General features: G+C 52.1%; 1 protein-coding gene across 2 annotated transcripts in view; it reads right to left on the bottom strand.

Annotated features, from left to right (window-relative positions):
- MGAT5B (alpha-1,6-mannosylglycoprotein 6-beta-N-acetylglucosaminyltransferase B) overlaps positions 1-19,534 on the bottom strand; it is a 65,055-nt gene that overhangs the window by 31,072 nt on the left and 14,449 nt on the right. For both annotated transcript variants that reach the window (XM_069032776.1, XM_069032775.1), the window contains exon 3: positions 9,324-9,468. In XM_069032776.1, coding sequence (XP_068888877.1) covers positions 9,324-9,468 — 145 coding nt within the window. The remainder of the gene's footprint in view (positions 1-9,323; positions 9,469-19,534) is intronic.

The raw sequence follows: 19,534 nt of genomic DNA, 5'->3' as shown, positions 1-19,534 counted from the left end.
GCCATCAGACCCTACAGGTGATGAAGAGGCACTCAGTAAATGCGTGGGTGGGCAATTTTGGAGGAAACATCACATGGATGCAGTGAATTTAGAGCCAGTGAGCCCAAACTCCTGTTTTCAACAGCAAAAGGATGTGGGCTTGATGAAGATGCTCCCCAGGTTTCTCCATCACTCATGGCAAGGAGAGAGGATGACCACAGCCATTGCTCTCACCCTTCAGAGCACTTAGATTACCCCAGAGTCCGGCTTCTGCCTCTTCCCAGAAGCTATCCCAATCCTCACTTGCTCCCAAACACCCAAGGAACCGGGTGAGCCTCAAAAATCAACAGAAACCTCAGGCCCCACCTTCTCACTGATGACCTCCAGACCTCAGCTCAGCCAGAGCTGAGCACTGGGCAGCCACAAAAACACTAACAAAAACCAGGATCGTTATCCTAAATAAATGGCTTTCTTCCAGCTCAGCCTGAGTCCTGCCATGTGGCCACAGTGCTGGTGGCAGAGCTGGCCCAGGCTCTGTGCCAGGTGGCCACAATGCTGGTGGCAGAGCTGGCCCAGGCTCTGTGCCAGCTTGCCCAGCTCTTGTGAAGCTACAACTGCTTCCCAAACAAAGAGGTTTCACCTCAAAACCCTTAGATGGAAAATGTATTTCTGAGCATCACACTCCAGTCCTCCAAACAAGCCATGAGCATCACAAGGCTTTCCCCAAAACACAGAGGATTACTGGACAGTGACACTAAAACTGCCCACTGTGACTCTTGGAACATATGAAAGGAGAGGGAGAAAGGTGGAAAAGCCCCTTCAAAACACAGAACCAGGCTCAGACCTCCCATGCTCCTCACCCTTGCACACCCTTGTGACTCTGAGCAAGGGATTTGATGCCTGAGGGGAAGAGCCACGCTCCCAGTTGAGAGCACTGACAGGTCCCAGTGTTTGTATCTGCTGGGTAACAAGGCCATCACTGGAGCAGCAAATTTCATGTAAGGCATTAAGGGGGTGACAAGCAGGTTAAACATAAGTTACCTCAGCTATCAGCACAGCGATTTGTCACCCAGGCAGGAGACAGGAAAATAAGGCATTTAAAGGAAAATCTCCAGCGGGTAAAGGTTCTGTGTGCCTCGTAGGAGTTCGATGCCTTGTTCCCACTAACTGGAGACACCAGCCAGGACAAGGTAAGAGGTTTATTCTGCTCAAAGATAGCTCAGCAGAGCAGGAATATCCCACCAGATGCTTGTATCCAAGGCAGGATGCCAGCACAGCCCCTGCCGGCCCAGAGGAAAAAAAATCTCCTTTCTTCCAGCACCACCACTAGCCAGGGAGCAGCTTTTTGCCTTTTCCCTTCTTGCTTTTTAAATTTTTCCATAGCGACACTCTAAATGCCACCAAAATGTGCTGGTGCTGTGCCAGCTATTGAAACGACACTAAATTGCCACGGCTTTTCTAGAACAATTTTTTCCCTGGGACCTTAAAACCGTTTACTACAGCAAATACAGTACTTTTACTCCTGACCATCAATATTGATTTCATCTTTATTATTTTCAGATTTATATTTCCCCGTGTTGATTAAGATTCAGATCACACCGTGCTTTATAATGCTCTGTATACAGTATTCATCTCCTTTCAAAAACTGCTATTAAGATGTATCTTTCCCCACTGACAGATCATTTGCCATAGAATATAGCCGAAGGGTGGGTTTTCTGTCACTTTTTTATGCATTAATTTGGTTCCCTTCACTTTGCTCTTGTCCCCAACTCGGCAGCACCAGCTCAGATTCAGCCTGTTTATCCCTTTACAAGCCACTGTATTTTTATTGCCTTTTATACAAGTGGCATTATGAAAAGATGAATCTCTTTCTCTTTGTGTGTTGTCTTCATAATACAAGCCCTAAACATATTTGCTTGCTCATCCGATATTTCTTGCTATTAACTGGTGAAAGCCATAGCTTTGGGAAGACCAATACAGATGGAGAAAAGCAGATGTTCTGAAGATAATACCTCAACAAATTCAGCATTTGCACAGAGCAGTTTACCAAAGGATTTCCACTCTCTCACTCCAGTCTGTGCTGCCATTTGCCTCGTTAAATATTTTTTAAAGTTTTTGCTTAAAAACCCAAAGCAGAGCAGAAAGCAGCAGGGAGGATGCCCAGGGCTGGTGCTGCTTCCCTGCTCTGGGGACACAAATCACATCCAGCCCCACAACAGCCTCAGCCTCCAGGACAGGGAGCTGAAATCCCACAGGCAGCACTGACGGCCAAGGGAAAAGGATCTTTCCTGTCCTCCTGGTTCCTGCTGCAGCTTGAGAGGTGATGCCCATTAAAACAGCTGGGATATCTCCAGGAGAAATCAGCCCCAAGGGCTTCTCCAGCAGGTCACCCTGAGGGCTCGGGCTGCTCTTCCCATCCAGCCATCTGTCCCTTCATCCCCAGCCCCCTCCAGTGGAAAGCGCTCAGAGCCACCCAACTCTGTGAAGTCACGAACTCGGTGGCTGGAAAGCTGCAGGGTCCCAGGGATGTGGGGAAAATCCCTCCTCCAAGTGCTGGATAACTAAATAAAGTCATTTAAATGTCCAAGAAGATGGAGAGATTAAAAGCTTTGCTCCACTAATGTAAGAGAATACAAGTAAAACATCAATGCTGGAGATAAAACATTTTTGGGAGATCCATACGCTTGTGTGAATCTCCACATCCTCTCTGAGCTGGCTTGTATCTGAAAATCCAGGAGCCAGGGCTGCCCACGTGGGAGAGGGAAGGACACAGACACAGGGGGGTTACTGGGTGGCTGGTACTCACCCTAAAATTTATGTCACAGTCCCCTGACACCGATGACCCCAAAACAGGAGGTGCAGCAGGAGAGGCAGCAGTGGCCGGGGCAGGTGCCGTGCTGAGGAGGCTCAGCAGTGCAGTTTATATTTATTGGCCTTGTAATCCTGGATTTAATCCTCATTGCTCCAGTGCTGGTCCCTGAGCTTGGATGAGCAGCCTTGCCTTGGATTGAGCTGCTGGCCCATGATGTGGGAGGGCAGCACACCCGGTGCTGTGATGGGCAGTGCAGGGAGGGCTCCATGTCCTGCCCCACTTGGGAAAGGCTCAGACCCCCAGGGAGCAGAGCAAAAGCCCAAAGCTCTGGTTATGATCAGCTTGGTAGAAATTTAGAGCAGCATTAGAGGGGAAAAAAGTGCAGGGACTGAGGCACAGGGCTCGCTGCTTTGCTCCCCCCTGGCGAGGGCTCTGCCAGGTCACTCAGATCCTTGGTGCCTTTCCTGACATCAAACAAGGAAAGGGATGTGGCACCTGGCTTTGCACATGTGAGAAGGCCCCTACCACTGAGAAATGGGTTTATTCTTCACAGGCAGCTCCTGCCAGTCAACTGGATGAAAAATTACAATTAAATACAAATATTTATTACCGTTTCAGAGGATAGCGTTTGCTCCCAGCGTAATTTCTGGGGTCTCTGTACATCCCAATGCTTTCCACCTCAGGGTGAGACAAACAGCTCAGTCTCCCCTCCACGAACACCTGAGTAAAGACCTGAGTTCACTCTGGCCATGTTTGTGCTCACTGGGAATTCCCCCTGGGAAAACATCCTGGAGAACACGACGGGAGCATTCCTTGGAAACTCTTTTGAAGCAAATACCAGATGATGCATGGGCAGAGCCCTGATTGAACTGCTCCAACACCAAGTTACATAATAAATCACATAATAAATACAGGAGCATTTAACTCCCTAAAGTACTTCCATTTGTTTTCATTTCAGTTGATTGTGGGTGATATTTCTCACACACAAATTCTTTTCTAAGAGACCCTGAGCTAACCCAAAGCCCACGGCTGCACACCCCAGGAGAGGACACTGACATTTCAGTGAGCTGCCAATAAACTTCACGAAAAAAATGATGAAAATCAGCTTTCCAACCAAACCCTGTAGCTCAGCCATCAAAATGTAACCAACACCATTAATTAAAATATTTTATCAATGCTATAAAGTGCTTTGAGATCCTCCCCAAGCAAAACACGAAGCTGAAGCCACAAGCCCAAACCTTCATTTTCCTCCTGACCCTCAGAGCAGAACTGGGCTAAGCCACAGCTGTGGGTTTATTTATGGCAACGTGAAGGATCATGAAAAGGAGGGTTATGGGATCACCACTTTGTTGGGGCATAAATCAGATATATTTATCTACAGCCTTGAGTAACCTGATGCAGGCTGGGAGAAACCACCTTCAGTGAGCTGGGAAGGCACTGCCAGCCTCACAGTCTTGACTGAGAGGGACCTGCCTAAAAGTGAGACCAAAACCACCAGTTTTGATCATAATCCTCGGGGCAAAATAGAGTCCTCACCTCCCATTTCCTTTGCCAGCTGTGGGTTTGCGTGCAGCTGCTCCAAAATCAGGGAATTTGATGGAGGGTTAACAGGATCTGATTTTCCTTGTAGGGTAAAGCAGACCCACAGGCTGGGTAAAAGCAGCCCCACATCACCAGCACCCCAGCACTGCCCCTGTAGAGCCACCCAAGGCAAAACCAACCACGGCACAAAAACATCAGTGACTGCACTTGGCCTCCAGGTGCTCCTTCACCAAGCAGCCTCATTTGCCAGCCCTGTGATAAAGCAGCTCCCAGTGTGTCGATGCTTTGGCGTGGAAATAAAATAAAAAATAAAATAAAATCAATAAAATCAATAAAAAATAAATCGAGCTAAACAAAATCAACAGAAAGCAAAGCCTATCGCAGAACTAGGCTCAGCAAATTGAGTGGGAGGTGCTGGGGGAGGTACAAGCCTGGCAGCAGGAGGGGAGGGTGTGACTGACCTGGGCATACCTTGGCACCTGTCCTACCACCACGCTGGTAGTGCCCAGCACCATTTGGCTGTGAGGCTCTTCCATGAGGCCACAACCCCTCTGGAAATGTGGGATGCAAGGATGGACCCCTGCTCACCTTCTAACAGCACACAGCCACCTCCCTGCTCTGCCTTAGAGAGAAAAGCAATTTATCTCAGCTGCCCAGGCATGAATTCCCCTGGCATTTATGTCCTCTTCTGACTTCAGTGGGGACCCCAGACCCACAGGGACTCCCTGTGCTGTCCTCATCCCCTCCAGGTAACAATGAAATCATCCAGGGCCAGGCTGGAGACACCCTCAGGAGCTGGCAAGAAACAACTCACCACCTCTGCCAGGATGGAACGGGCGGTGGGACCTGTGAGGAAGGAAAGTGCTGGGGAGGAAGGCTCCTGTCTCCTGATGCACCCCTGCTCCTGCAGCCAAGCTCAGATCAGCAGAACCAACACCCAGCAAAGCCAGGCTGGATCACAGGCTGGGTCTTACCTTCCCTGGGCTGCCCTGAACAGCTTTCACACGCTGCAGCCCCCACTGAGCCCCTCAGTTTGCCGAGGAGATGGGGAGGCAACACACAGAGGGGTCCAAGACTGCTCCAGGCTCACCTGGGTAGCAGGAGACCACAGCATCTGGCAGGGATTTCACTACAGCCAGCTCACCAGTGGCAACAATTCAGGAATTAATAGAGCCAGGCTGGCAGGATGCAGGAACATCATCCATTTAGTGTCATATTGCGAGACTTTTAATTACTGGGGGAATATGGAGTCATGTAATGATTACAAGAACAAATACTTAAAGTGTGTGGAAATTAACTGAGCCTTGGCAGTAATTAAGCTTGAAGATTAATCAGTCGTTAGCAAATAGCACCCTTTGCAGGCTAACCACCGTGTGGGGGAGAGGGATGACCAGGGATGCCAGAGCTGCAGACCCCAACCTTCCCCTTTGCCGTGTCCCTGTGGGATGAGGTGGGCAGGGGCAGCCCAGCTCCTGGAAAAGGGATTCTCCAACCCCCAGCACTGCTGGGTTATGGTGCTGGTTTGGGTCAGCCACTTCAGACCCCCTCCTCCCCTCCCTCCCTCCCTCCCTCCCTAGCACTTCCCAGCCAGAGATCAACCCTTCCCCTGCAAACTAATATTTCCCTTGCCCAGTAAACAGCTCTCCAGGAGGCTTCCATAAGTACTCCTAATTTCCTTCCCCTCTGATGATTTACGAGGGTTGCATTCAATTAACAGCCGTATTGATTTTGCTGCAGCTGACTGGCAGGCTGCTCGCCCTCGTTAGGGAATCCATCCTTCCCTTCCCAGCACAGGCAGGGTGCAGGCAGCAGGGAGCCCAGGCAGGGCTGGAGAAGGGATCCAGCAACACCTGGGGCTTGCAGGTGCAGCCTTATCCCAGCACGATGTCCCACAAAACCTTCGGGCAGCTCTTCTAAGGGGAAGAAAATTGGCCATTTGGGACATTTGGGTTTTCCAAGAGTTTTATCTAAAGCATTGCAAGGGGCTGCTGGGCTACAAATGGAGGCACCTGTGGAGTATTCAATCAGACAGCCCCTGTGGAGCAAGAAAGATTTTGGAGCGAGGTTCATCTAGGAAAGCTTGGGAGGCTTTCCAAGGCAGGCCAGTAATTCCCCCCTGTATATTCAGACTTCTCCTTGCACTTTCCAAGGGGTAAAGCTACCCCAACCCTCTGCTCGAGCAGTACGGTGCTCACAGGTTATCTCATAAAGCCCAGCAAAGCCTTCACCTCCTTCCTCTCAGCTGGGGCTCTGCAAAACCCAGCCTTGCTGATTCCACTGAGATCCAGCCTTCAGCAGGAGAGCACTTTGTGAAAACAAGAATTAATCCATTTTTGGGCAACTGGAACTGCAAAGTCCATGCTGGCGGCTGTGCTGAGCGGGAAGGAGACGAAGGCGGCAGCCGTGCCAAGCAGGGACGCTTTGAAGACTAAAATCCCTTTGAAATTAGCACCCTTTAATTGTATTATCTTTCCCTGACAGCCTCAAGTCGGTCACTGGTGATCAAAGAGGCAGAGACAGGGAGGGAAGGAGACAAACCCTTGGTGGAATCCCAGGATCCTAACGAGGAACAGCACCCGAGTGTCTCCGTGGGGCTGATCCGGGTCCAGGAGATATTGCTGGGTCCTGGAGCAGTTGGAGGTGCCCAATCCCACCTCAGCACAGGGGTCCCCAGGACTGCAGCTGGTTACCCTCAAAGTGACAGGGACCTCAGCACCCACACTCCGCAGGGTCTCAGCCCAGCTGCGTTGGGATTCCCCCCCGGGATGCTCTGCTCAGCTCCAGACAGCACCCAAAGCTGTGGGGTCAGCACAGAACCAGGCTCTGCACAGAGCAGGGTGGCTCTGTACCCTTCCAGCTGCCTCATGCACCCCTCACAGGGCCGGGACAAGCCAAGAAAGGGCACCCTGGATGAGGGAGCACACGTGGCAGCAGACACAGGGCCACTCAAACCTGCTGAGACCCAGAACAGCTGTAACGCTTCCAACACATCCCCCCTGGCCACAGACCTCAGCCAGACCCAGGGCTGGAAGGAAGGGAGCACTCGGGGAATGCTTCCCAAGTGTTGGCAAGTGCTGCCAGTGCTTCGTCAGGGACCGTCACAGCAAAATCCCACCCTCAAGAAACTCCCCCATGGTGGCTGCTTCACCTGGAGATGCTCTGCCCCACGACCAGAAACGGATCTTCAGTGGCCAGGTGAGAACAAGGAGAGGAGACAGATGGGCTTGGATGCAGAATCAAGTGAAGAGAATTGATTTTCCTTTAGGGGTGATTTATAAGGAGCAAAAGGTGATAAACTAGTTGCCCCTGACTTTCTGCTTCTGAACATTAAGATATCTGTAATCTCAACCACTCAGGCCCATCTGAGCACACACACAAAACCCAAGGCTGTTTTGGTGTGGGTCCATCAGCTCCCATCCTCTCTGGTCTCTCCAAGAGATGGCCCCAAAGTCATCACTCACACAGCAGATCTGAAACACCAAATCCCCGTCTGCAGCCATTGCTGCCAGCCCACAGAAACATTTTAAACTTTATCTCTTGGCTGCTGGTGTAGAGAAACTACCATCACCTGCAATTACTGGTTCTTTTAACACAAGAAAGACTGGCCAAGAAAGTCATTAAATGTGAGCAAGCACCTTCCAGTGGCCAGCTGTAATAGTCCTGTCCACTCCTCTCTGGGATTATTGGTGATCTCATTCGCTTGGGTACCAGCCAGCCTCAGAACGACAAAATCCCCAGCACCTGCCATTGCTGAGGCAAATTATATTTTCTCAGTACTGGAAATGATGCTACATAAAAGGCAGGACCACGCATTCCACGGCTGCCTGTGCAGCTCTAACTCAGGTGTGCAGGTACCGTGGCAGAGCTCAGCCTTTAATTACAGGCTCACTTACTCTGTTTTCCATTATAAGCACGAAAGAGGCTCGATGGAAAGCGAGGGAGAGGGATGGAAATGCTGATGGGAACAGGAAAAGCACAGCGATGGCAGGAGGCGGAGGTGGGAATGCTGTGTGGGAGCCAGCAGGATGCACCACAGCTCCTGTGCTGTCAGCACAGAACAGGGCAGGGGTGACCCCTGCACGTCACATCCCTGCCATCCACCTCTCATGTGTCACCCGAGGCTCCACCTGAGCAAAATCCACACTGGCATCTTTTCCCCATTGCCAGGTTGGTCCCTAGTGCTGCCCCTTTGCTTTTCCATCTCTGCCCACCCCCAGCACCGGTTACCATTTGTGCAGGTCTTGGCCTGACACTCAAATTAGTGCCAATGAATGTTTAAAGGCTCCCAGAGCACAGGGAAGTGTCTCTTTAGTGAATCAGGTAGGAAGGTCTGATGGCATCTCTCATGCTGCCAGCTGAGATGTACATCACGGGGAGCCAGGGCATCATTTTAAGCCCTTCTGCACATTTAAGCCTTGCTCTACTCCAAGGCTAAGCACATCAGCCCTGGATTCCAAACAACCACCAGCTCCCCTGCTACCCAAGGAGTACAGGAACAAAGCCTGTTCTGAGCTCAGGGAGCACATCCCACACACCAGGTGCTGCTCCAGGCCTCGGCAAGTCCCACCTCCAGCTGCACCACAGCACAGCACTGCAGGCACTCCCACACCTCCACACTCACACCTGGGACAGCTGCTGCAGGAAATCATGAAATACCCCAAGTTGGAAGGACCCATAAGAATCACTGAGTCCAAATCCTGGCCCTGCGCAGGGCAGCCCCAAAAATCACACAGTGTGCCTGAGAGCGCAGTGCAAACGCTTCTTGAACTCTGACAAGTTTGGGGCTGTGACCACTACTGCTAAAAATCACAGTCAGTTCAGAAATCCCAAAAGAAGAGGTTCTAGAAATGGCAAATGAGACTAAACAAGATCTCCCCAAGCCCCATGTCCCATTGGGCCCCACCACCCCCACAGAGCAGCTCAGCACCTTGGGGTGTTCTGCTCCTGCAAAGCCCCCATGCCCAGCGCTGCTGCACAGGGTCTGACTGACCTGTCCAGAGGGAATCGTGCTTCATCCCCTCTGTGGAAGTCAGTGCTGTTCTCCAGCCTGGCCAGGATGTCCATCCTCTTCATCAGCATCTCCAGCATGTCGCTCATCCTGCGCAGCACCCCTCGGGACTCCAGCGCGCCCATCACTGCGGCACAGAGAGCAGGTGAGACCCGGCCACGGCTGGCACGGACAGACCCCACCCATGGAACCCCCTGCCCACAGCCCCAGCCCCATATCTGCCCAGTGGTCCTGTGCTCCCCAGCCCCACAGGTGGGCTCGGTGGGCTATGGGCCATCTCGGTGCCCTGCTGTCCCCAGTGTCCCCACCCTGGCTCTGCCATCGTCCTGCCCGAGCAGGGTAAATCCCTGCCTGTGCCCAAATCCAGCTGGGCTCCTCCAGCTCGGGATAGCCAGTGGTTATCTCAGCCCTGGATCCAGCCCCCTCCCCTGCCTCTCCAGGCATGAACTCCTGACTTATCCACCTGATCCAGCCTGTCCTGTGGGCTTATGGAAAACTGATTTTATTCCCAAGCACCAACCAAACAGCCTTTCATTTGGCACTTTCTATTTTTCACTCTCCAGCGCCCACCTAGGCCCGCATCCTGCCTTTGACAGCAGCCTGCAGGGGACGCTTAAGGAAGAACAGGGGAAACTGAGCAAAGAGGTGGTCCTCCCCCAACACATCCTCCCAGCAGCACCGGATTTCCCTGTTACAGAGAAGAATTCATTTTCTGCCCGTATCTGCAATGGGGTGGGTGGCCCAGCACTGGAAATAGCTCTGTCTCAAGCACTGCATCTCAGAGAACCCCCACAGCAAGGAAGGCCCCCAGTTCCCAGCCCTATTTAACGCTGTTTCCTATGGGTTTGCATGGCACTGACCTGCTGCCACATGGAGAGCACAGGGCGATCCAGGAGCTCCCGGCTTGATTTGCCATCGAGCCACAGGCAGCCTGAGCCCGGAGCCAGGGAACAGAAAATAAAGCTCCTGTTTCATCTCAGCTCGGCTCATTTCACGTTGGTAATAACTTAATCAGTGCATAATCCCCTGAACCTCTCCCGTTTAGCTTATCTCCACCGTTCCACTCACATGTGCTTTCCAAGAGGCAGCACATATTCAATGTAGGGAGCAGCAGGGGCCAGGGGGGCAGCGCTGGGAAGGCGAGCGGCTGCCAGACCCCCTGGGTGGCTATCAGGTGGCTATCAGGTGGCTATCAGGCGGCTATAGGGACTTAGGGACACCTCATGCACCTCCAGAGGCACAACCAGTCTTGCAAAGCCAGAGGGAGGTTGGAATCCCCTACCCTGGCACAGCCCCCTGCAGCCAGCCCAGCAGGCAGTGGGATGGATCAGGGTATTCCAATGGCATTGTGTGCCAAGGACAGCCCTGGCACGGGCTTCTCCTCACCACAGGGGCTGGCTGAGCACGTGAAACAGCACAGAAGCCTCAGTGTGGATGGTTTGAGTGTTCAGGTGAGAGCAGGGTATGGCTGTGGTGGGATCAGGGGCACCGTGACAGCTCCTGCTGCTGCAGAACTGCAGCCCCGGCTCCATCCGCACTCCCCCAGGAATTCCCCCACTATTCAGCCCCAGCTCCCAGGGGTTGGGAAGGCTGTTTCCCAGGGAGGGCTGCTTCCCAGAGAGGGCTGCACTGCACTGCAGCTGAACTGGAGGCTCCAGCCCCTCACACTCCTCTGCCAGGTTCTCAACCCAGCAGGCGCTGGGATAACATCGGATCACTGCGGCTCTGTCGGAGGCACGGCACACGAACACAGGGTTATGAGCCCTCCAAGAAGCTGACACTGGGCCAGCCAGACCTTGCCAAGGGCTGCCTTCCACGCTTGGCTGAGATTATCAGCAGCACATTATTTTTCCTGACGCTATCTAACAAAACAGAAGAAACATTGAGAGCAAAAGCAATTGCTCAAAAAAAAAGGACAAACCACCATTCATGGAGATTGAAACTGGGCTCTTCCCCAAACACTCCCTCAGTTCCATGGCAAGAAGTCAGTGACTTCTGCTTGAATCAGTGGGTGCCAGAGGTCCTGTGCAGCCTCGGGTCTCCTTGGGTGGGTTTGGGAATGCAAGAGCCACCTGTGCCCATCCCACCAGTAAGGTCACCTTGTCCCCTGGTTGATATAAAAGTCACAGCCTGTCCCACTGGAGAGCAGCAGCACTAATGAGCCTGCAATTAAAAGATCCTATGGGGGTAAAAAAGTGGAATCTTGAACTCTGGAGCTCCATTTTGACAGGGACTGCCCCAAACACAGCTGAGCAAATCAGGAGAAGGCCCAGAAGGGAAATAGAACAGCTCTGAGATGGGCTTAAATTAGAAAATCCACTTCAGTTATTTACCCACAGCCTGAGCCCATTCCAGTGGCATCCCTCCGACAGCTGGGCTGTGTTCATGTGTTGCAGCCCCCAGCACCCTCTGTCCACCCCAGGACTGACCACCCCCCAAATGGGGATTTCTACTCAGAATTTGCTCCTGTTCTGACATTCCAGCATGGGCAGCAGGGCAGAGCTGAGACCCTGAAGGCAGTTTTTGAGTGAGACAGTGATTACCGATCCCTCTTGGATGCTCCTGTGCCACAGTGGGTGAGGCTGGAGGTCAGGAAAGGGACCTGACCCAACCCCTACAGCTGGCCACAAAGGCTCAAACCACAACCACCAGATTCCCACAGGTGGAGTCCATCCTGGCCTGGGGATTTGGATCCCAGCTTGCTTGGGGGGCTCAGGTTGTGCCAGTTTGCTGGGAAGACACAAGGATGGTGCCTGGGAAGGCAATGGAGATGGAGATTTCCTGGCAGTCCAGGCCAGGATGCCTGCTCTGAGTCCTCACCACAGAAGCACAGTGGACAAGACAGCTCTGCTCCCAAACCACTAACGAGGGGTGAGGATATTCCCACCAGGCCACAAATCCATTTCCCTCTGCATGCCAGAGAAGCCAGCAGCAAGTGGAGCCACAAGCTCCAGCTCTGCACCCCACCACTTGGCCCCCCAACATTCCAACTCTCTTCCCTGAATTTCCCTGAGCTCTCCCCTCCTGTCACTGCCACCACCCAATTCCCAGCTGGTTTTGAGCCATTCCAGGATGCTTTCCAACAGCAAAGCTCTGAGCCAACAATGAGCCAAGATATTCCTTCTCAAATGAAGAAATTTAAAAAAAAAAAAATCCCAAATACTAATAAAAATAGTAATTAAAAAAACCAAAATCCCAGCTTTCCCTGCATTATCTTTTGGGGTACCCCACCAGAAAGCAGAGCTGTGGCAGGACACATCTCCCCCAGCCCTCCCCTGGCACTCGGAGATGAAGTTGAAGCTCTTCCACATCAACACCTCTCTCTTTCTGTTCCTGGTCTTTGTCATTGTTGTTGTTGTTTTTCCAGCAGCTTAACGAAGCTAACAACGACCTGACATTTTTGGCAATGATTATTACATCTCTTGGAAAGTGTGTCTCATTAAAACCAAAAGAAAGGACGAAAAGTGCTGAAGTGACTCTTTTAAAAATGCAAGAGCCAGGATTAATTTGTTAACCTGAAATGGAGACTCAGACACCCACCCAGGGCTGCTCAGCTGCCTGAGCTGGGCACAGGGATCCAGAGGATGGAGAAGATCCTGGCCAGGACCTCAGGCTTGTCCCTGAAGCCAGTGATGAAGATCCCCAAGGAGACTTTACCCAAAGCACTGCAGGCAGCCAGGATAAACCCAAACCCACCTCAACAGCACGAAAGCCCAGTAAAACAGTCCTGAAAAATAAAACAGTGCTGAAAACCACTTTCTTTAAAAAAACAAAGCCACCAAGCTGCTAATTACAAAGGAAAAATATTCTAATTTCCCCTGATAACCAGCAATGATGGGACAGCAAACACAAATAAACTCGATCGACAGATTAATTGGAGTTTGTTAAAGTATGACAGGGTTTTGACAGCTTTCCTGAGTGGCAGCCATGCTTTCCAGGCAATCACTGAACTGACAGAGGTTTTCATAGCAGCACTAGGAAATAATGATTGCAATCAATCATATCTTACCGGATTTCATGAGACATGCTGGTAAACACAGCAGAGGGAGGAGAATTATTTATGGGCCTTCTGAAGAGCACACAGCTAAGTAATTGGATGAAATCAGGGGAGAAAAGGAAAGCATCCCCTCAGGGTGATGTCTTGTGGAAGAAGGAATAGCTTCTCTGTGAAACCAGTGGAATAGTCACCAGCCAATATGCTCAAATCTGGATGGGTTGAAACCCAAGGGAATTCACTAATGATGCACTCATCTTCAAAACACCTCCTTGGAGTGAAAGCAGCCGTGAGCAGGCGTCACCTCCTGCCAGGACCTGCCACTGGAACCTCCAGGAATGGGAGCCAGGATGAGCACTCAGGGGAGTGTTGCTGCGTGTGCCAAGCTGAATTCAAGGGTGAAGTTCAGTGGAACTCAATGATCCTCGTGGATCCCTCCCAGTTCAGGATATTCTGTGTTTCTACGATTCTCTGACCATGCAGGAGTGGAGAGCAGCTGAGAAAGGAGCAGCTCTAGTGCAGGGGACACCTGGCTGGGCAGATCAGCACAGGGTTGGGACCAGTGGAGATGATGTGAAGTGGTGCTGGCAAAGCCCAGGTTGTGCCACAGGGGAAGGAGCAGACAGGAAGGAGTTTCCTTGTGTTTTCCATGTTTTGGGATCCTGAGCATCCTCCACCACTGCTCACACTGGGAGCCCTCTCCATCCAGCACTGCCCAAGCACGGATGGAGCGTGGAGGATGTCACCCTGTCACACAGGCTCTGGGGTGCCTGGGCTGAGGTTTTCAAAAGGAGTTAAACCCCTCAGGAAAATAAAAATAGCGCTTTGGGGCATGTCCCCTTGTGCTGGTTTCAGCTGGGGTAGAGTTAATTTTCTTCCCAGTGGCTGTGTTTTGGAATTGTGCTGAGCACAGGGTTGATTTTACAGAGATGTTTTTGTTATTGCTGAGCAGGGCTCACACAGAGCCTCTGCTGCTTTTCACTCTGCTGGCGAGGAAGCTGGGGGTGCTTGGGAGGTGACACAGCCAGGACAGGGGACCCAGACTGACCAAAGGGATATTCCAGACCCCATGGCATCACGGTCAGGGCATAAAGTGGGGGAAGAAGGAGGAAGGTGGGTTTTGGCATTGGTCAGCGGGTGGTGAGCAATTGCACTGTGCATCACTTGTTTGTTTCCTTTTTGTTATCATTATAATTTGCCATTATTATTGTATTTTACTTTCTTTTCAATTAATAAACTTTTCTTATCTCAACATACAAGCTTTACTCCCATCCTCCTCCCCATTCCACAGGGATGGGGGAGGAGGGTTGACAGAGTGGCTTTGTGGTGCTTAATTTCCCTCTGGGTTTAAACCACAACATCCCTTTAGCCACTTGGAGTGACTCAAACCTCTCTGATGGCAGCTCCCTGCCCCTGGGTTACCCAGCCCCATCCTGCTCAGGGAGTCTCACACTGCTCAGCAACAGCTTCATTCTGAGAAGATAGGGGGAAAAAAACCCACATTTCCACCCAAACCCAAGTGATTTCAAGGGCAGAAAAAGCCTCCCTTGCCCATCACTGTGGGGACACCAAGGCACAGCCTCAGCCCACATCTCCACAGACCCGTGTGTACAGCACCAAAGCATCTCCCTGGCATTTAAAATGCAATCCCACACTGTATTCCCAATATCCATAACCTGGCTGGTTGGCTGTTGGTTCCCTCCCTTGTCAGACATGTCGCAGCCCTGCCTGGCCATCCCACAACAGCTCCAGCACACGCAGGGAATTTGCTCAGAGATAGTGAGATATTGCTTATGTCCATTGAAAATACCAGCTGAATTAATTTCAATCTGGAGCATCATTTGCTTTTGTTTTCTCCTTTAAAAGACAACTCCAGGCTACTTAAACCCCTTCAAAAGGGCAGCACAATCTTGGAAGATTTATTGCAGAGGAAACTGGAGGATCTCCAGTGGGGTTCAGGTAGACCCAGACCTCACTGCCCAGCTCCTCGGGGGTAGTACTGATGCCTTGAAAGGCCTCCTAGAAACAGAGACTAGACAGGAGTAAGGAAATAAGGCAGGTATTTATTTGAAAGGCCTTCAAAGGTACCCCTGGGGAGCCAGAGGCCACTGCCCAGATGGACCCCAAGATGGACAGCAGGTCACGAGCTCTTCACACTTTTATAGGTTTGGTTCATTTGCATAGCAGGGTTAATTCTCCAGTTAAAGCTTTGGTTTAATGATGTAGTTCCCCTCAGCTTGCCCCCCTCTCAGAGGCCTTTGGTTTGTACTTTTTGGGCCTAGGACGCTCTGAGTGTCCTTGATGAGCAGGCCTGGACAGGCTTTGTTATGTCTGCCTGGCATGAGAGAGCAGAAATTAACAGGCTACAAGAAACTTCAGACTTACACACTGGGCAGTGCAGGATTTGAAAAACACAAAAGTTAAAACCTAAGGCATCAGTACCCAGAGCTGTCCTGGGCATCCCATCCTCCCACGAGGAATTTTCCCAGGGAGCAAAGCCCCAGCCCTTCGATTGTCTGCCCCTCTGATGTTCCTCTATTTACTTGCACTATCGATTTTGATTCAAGCAGATTAAAAGACCAAAGAGCCAACTAGCCAAGGACTAACTCTGACACATAATCCATCGCAATCACAGCCCAGAGACCCAGCGCTAGCTGCAAACAAGAAAGCCCAAGGCCAGGCTCAGGCTGGCAGCAATGGCCACCTCCTGTCTCCATCCCTTTGGGGAAGCTGCTCCAGGGATGGACAAAGTCCCACGGGGTGGCTGCACCCCTTAAGGGCACCCATTCCCCAGCATGGGCTCCCAGCCAGTTATTGCTGCCAGCAAACCCACCCACATCTGCCACTAAACCGCCCCAGATGTATTAATTGAAGTTACACAGAGAAAATCCGGACCTGCTTAGCCAGTGCCCCAGTGGCAGAGAGCACCGGGAGCCACACAGGGAGCTGCCACACAGCTGGAGGTGCCCATGGAGCAGCTCGGGGGCTGCTGGTGAAGTGGATGCTCCATGGATCTGCTGCTGGAGCGCTGGGAGCGCCGGCAGCAAAGCGGCTCCCTGGTAATCAGCCAAATTAAGCAGCCTTAAGTCACTGGCTGGTAAAGTCGATTATGTCCCACCTGCCTGCTATCACCTACTCCTGGATTTAGCCACCCCCTCGTGTGCTGCTGTGTAAATGTGCAGCCTCAAGGGTGTTTTCCCTCGCTCCCTCTGCGTCGGACTGGCAGGACCGTCTGTGTCCTGCAGGGCTGGTTCAAACTCTGCCACAAGCCGGCCAGGCAGGACCTGGCCCAGGTGTAGCCGTGTGATTGCAGCAATTGCAGCCTTTCCTGGGCTCAGGGACCCCCCCCTGCTCTCCTGCAGCCCCCCCAGAGCAGCAGCGTCTGGGGTCGATGGCAGCGGGGGGAGCGATGTGCTGCGGGAGATCCCTGCTGAGAGCCAGACCCGGCTGCGCCGTGCTGCCCAAAGCAGCACCAGCAGGTGGGAAATAACCCCGTTCAGCCCCAGAAATCTCTCCTGGAGGCCTCACGCCACCCCTCCGGCCAGGCACTGCTCTGCCCATCTCGCTCCCAGACTGTCACGGCAAAGCCACATCCTTGGGACCCATCGCCAGAGGCTTCAGGAGCAACGAGGCGCATCTCTGCTTCCCTCCGGCAGCCGCTGTCCCGGCACGCTGCAGGTTCTCCTGCGGGCATGAGGCCCCGGGAGGTTTCCAGGAGGAGGCTGGTTAGAGGAAACCACCCCGAGGTGTCCCTGTCGCAGCCCCGCTGGCTCTGGGGTCTCGTTCCTCCTTCCTTCAGCTGCAGGAGCCCGAGCTGAGCCCGCAGAAGAGGGTCCTGATGATGCTTTTCTACCCAACCAGCTCCCCCTGATTCCTCCGACCCCGAAGGAAACCCTGTAGGAGCAGCCTGCAGCTCCACCCCAACACGTCCGCTCCCTATTTCCATACAAATAAGAAAAGGCAGGAAAATGAACAATACACTCACACTCCCAGGCAGGAGCGTTTCATTGCTGCAAGGGAGAGCACAGGGCTCTTCCCCCCAACTTTTATTACTTCTTACCCTGCCACACACACACACCAGAGCCCTGATGGCCCCTCTGGGATAGGGGGACAGTCCCACAGGTCCTGCCACGAGCCATCACTGCAGGTAAAAGGAGCTGGATCATCTCCTCTCCCCCCCAGCCCCTGGAGATGGGCTGGGGGAGTTGGGAAGCTGGGGAAGAAGAGATGAATACACAAAACCTCAACACAAGCTGGAGTTAAGTTTTTATTTATTTTAACATATATTTTTAACCCATCTTTCTTCCTGCTTCTCATCCCCCTTTCACTTTTTCTTTTAAAAAAAGCAGCAGCAGGGAGTTTTTCCGTTGCTTCTCTATTACCAGCCAACACTATTTCAAATTGCATTTTAAGCTGTTCTGCAGCGCTGCAAACCCCTCACACTGCAGGAGAGGCTTCCAAATTACAAGATTAACATCGATTTGAAAGTGCTTCCTAAAACACAAGGGCTCCAGCACAGGGATGGATCAAGGGCAGCAATGCCTAGAGGACAGCAGAGCTCCTGGGGCATGGCTGGACCTCACACTGGGGTGGATGCTGTCAGTACTGGGGGCAGCTGAGACACCCAGTTCCAGGTGAAAAGCAGCACACACAGGTCCCACAGGACAGGGACAGCCTCAGAGTGACTCCACAGACCCAAGAGCCAGGGACCAACCTTCATTTGGGCTCTTGGTGTTTACAAGAGGCATCTCTCCAAGGGCACCAGCATTTAACTCGGCTGGTTCTTCTCCTGATGGTCCCTGCTGCTCATACATTGAAAATTGTGCTATCAGGAGCCAGTGCCCCAGGGATTGCAGGAGAGGAAGGATTGCACCCCGCACTTGCACAGCCCAAAACCAGCCCATGGAAGGCTCCAGGAGGCTCAGCACCACCGTCACTCCCTCCAGCTCTGCACATCCAGCACTCGAGCACGCAGCCACGCTTACAGCTGCCCCAGAAGGTTCAGCTTCAGAAACAGCAGAACTCACTCATTTAACATTTCTAAAATGATCACCCTTTCTCCTTCAGCCAAATAGACTGGCCAAACAGTGCTGGGCATCCTGCCACTCTGCTTCCAGGGACACATAAATCATCTCCTTCCTCCAAACCCATCAAATCTCCAGCAAGCCCACGGGCCAGATCCTGCTGGCAGCAGTGGAGCCCAAAGCAGGACCCCAGAGCTGGGGGGCATTGGCAGAGCTGCAGGATGAGCCTCAGCTAATCTCTGCTCGAGCTGAACCGAGCCCTGCTCTCTCGTTTAAGCCAGAGAAACAAATAAATCAATGGGAAAACCCAGCTCTTACAGAGGCTGCTATGGTTCCCACTGTGCTAGTTTTAGTTTCTGAAGTACCTGCTGCCTCCCGGGCTCAGGATGAATTTTGATTTAGGAGTGAAAAGGGGTAATAAAAGCGTAAAGAGCCATTAACATTCCTCCTGGCCATGGTGGGGTGTTGGCTCATCACGAGTTGATGGAAATGCCATTTGACTTCCTTATGAGCTATAGAAAATCAATTAATTGATTTAATCATTCCCTGGGTGTCCCTGCTTATGGAGATAACAGAGTGCCAGGGCAGCAGGATGCTGCTCCTGCCTCCTCCGACACAGGGGCAGCAGGGAAGGGGCCAGCACCCATCCCTGCTCCGAGGTCCTCACCACTGCTGCCCCAGCTGAAGATGTGTGAATTGACACTTCCAATTTTCCAATTTAGTGGCATATTTTTTTCTTCTCTTTAAGCCTGCAGGCATTCAATTCTGGTCAGCAATTACATCAAGCAGACATTTCTTCAGGAAGAGACATTTTCCCAGGGTGGATTAAGCCTTAACCACTACAACAGCAGCCCTGAGACTGCTTTTTACCCCTCTGTGCCCTGCAAAGCACCAATCTGCATTTGGCTCCCCCAGCACACGCACACAGAAGTGGGCAGGACCCCCCCCCCAGTGTCACGTGGAACCCCAGGGATGCCTTTATTTTCCTTATTTCAACAGCTCTCATTTCCCTGCCTGCAACACCAGTTTAATGAGGGCAGTAAAGTTTTACACTTCCACTTTAAACTCCCTTTCCACAAGTGGGTTGAGGATGGGAGCACGGTGCACGTAACGATGGCTGCAGAGCTCGGGGCTGAAGTGGGGACACCAGCAGAAACAGGAGAGGCCACACTTCC

The sequence above is a fragment of the Aphelocoma coerulescens genome, chromosome 18, assembly GCF_041296385.1.
Source record: "Aphelocoma coerulescens isolate FSJ_1873_10779 chromosome 18, UR_Acoe_1.0, whole genome shotgun sequence".
Classification (NCBI taxonomy): Eukaryota; Metazoa; Chordata; class Aves; order Passeriformes; family Corvidae; genus Aphelocoma; species Aphelocoma coerulescens.
The sequence above is the reverse complement of the archived record's forward strand: the minus strand, read 5'-3'. Positions and strand labels throughout refer to the sequence as shown.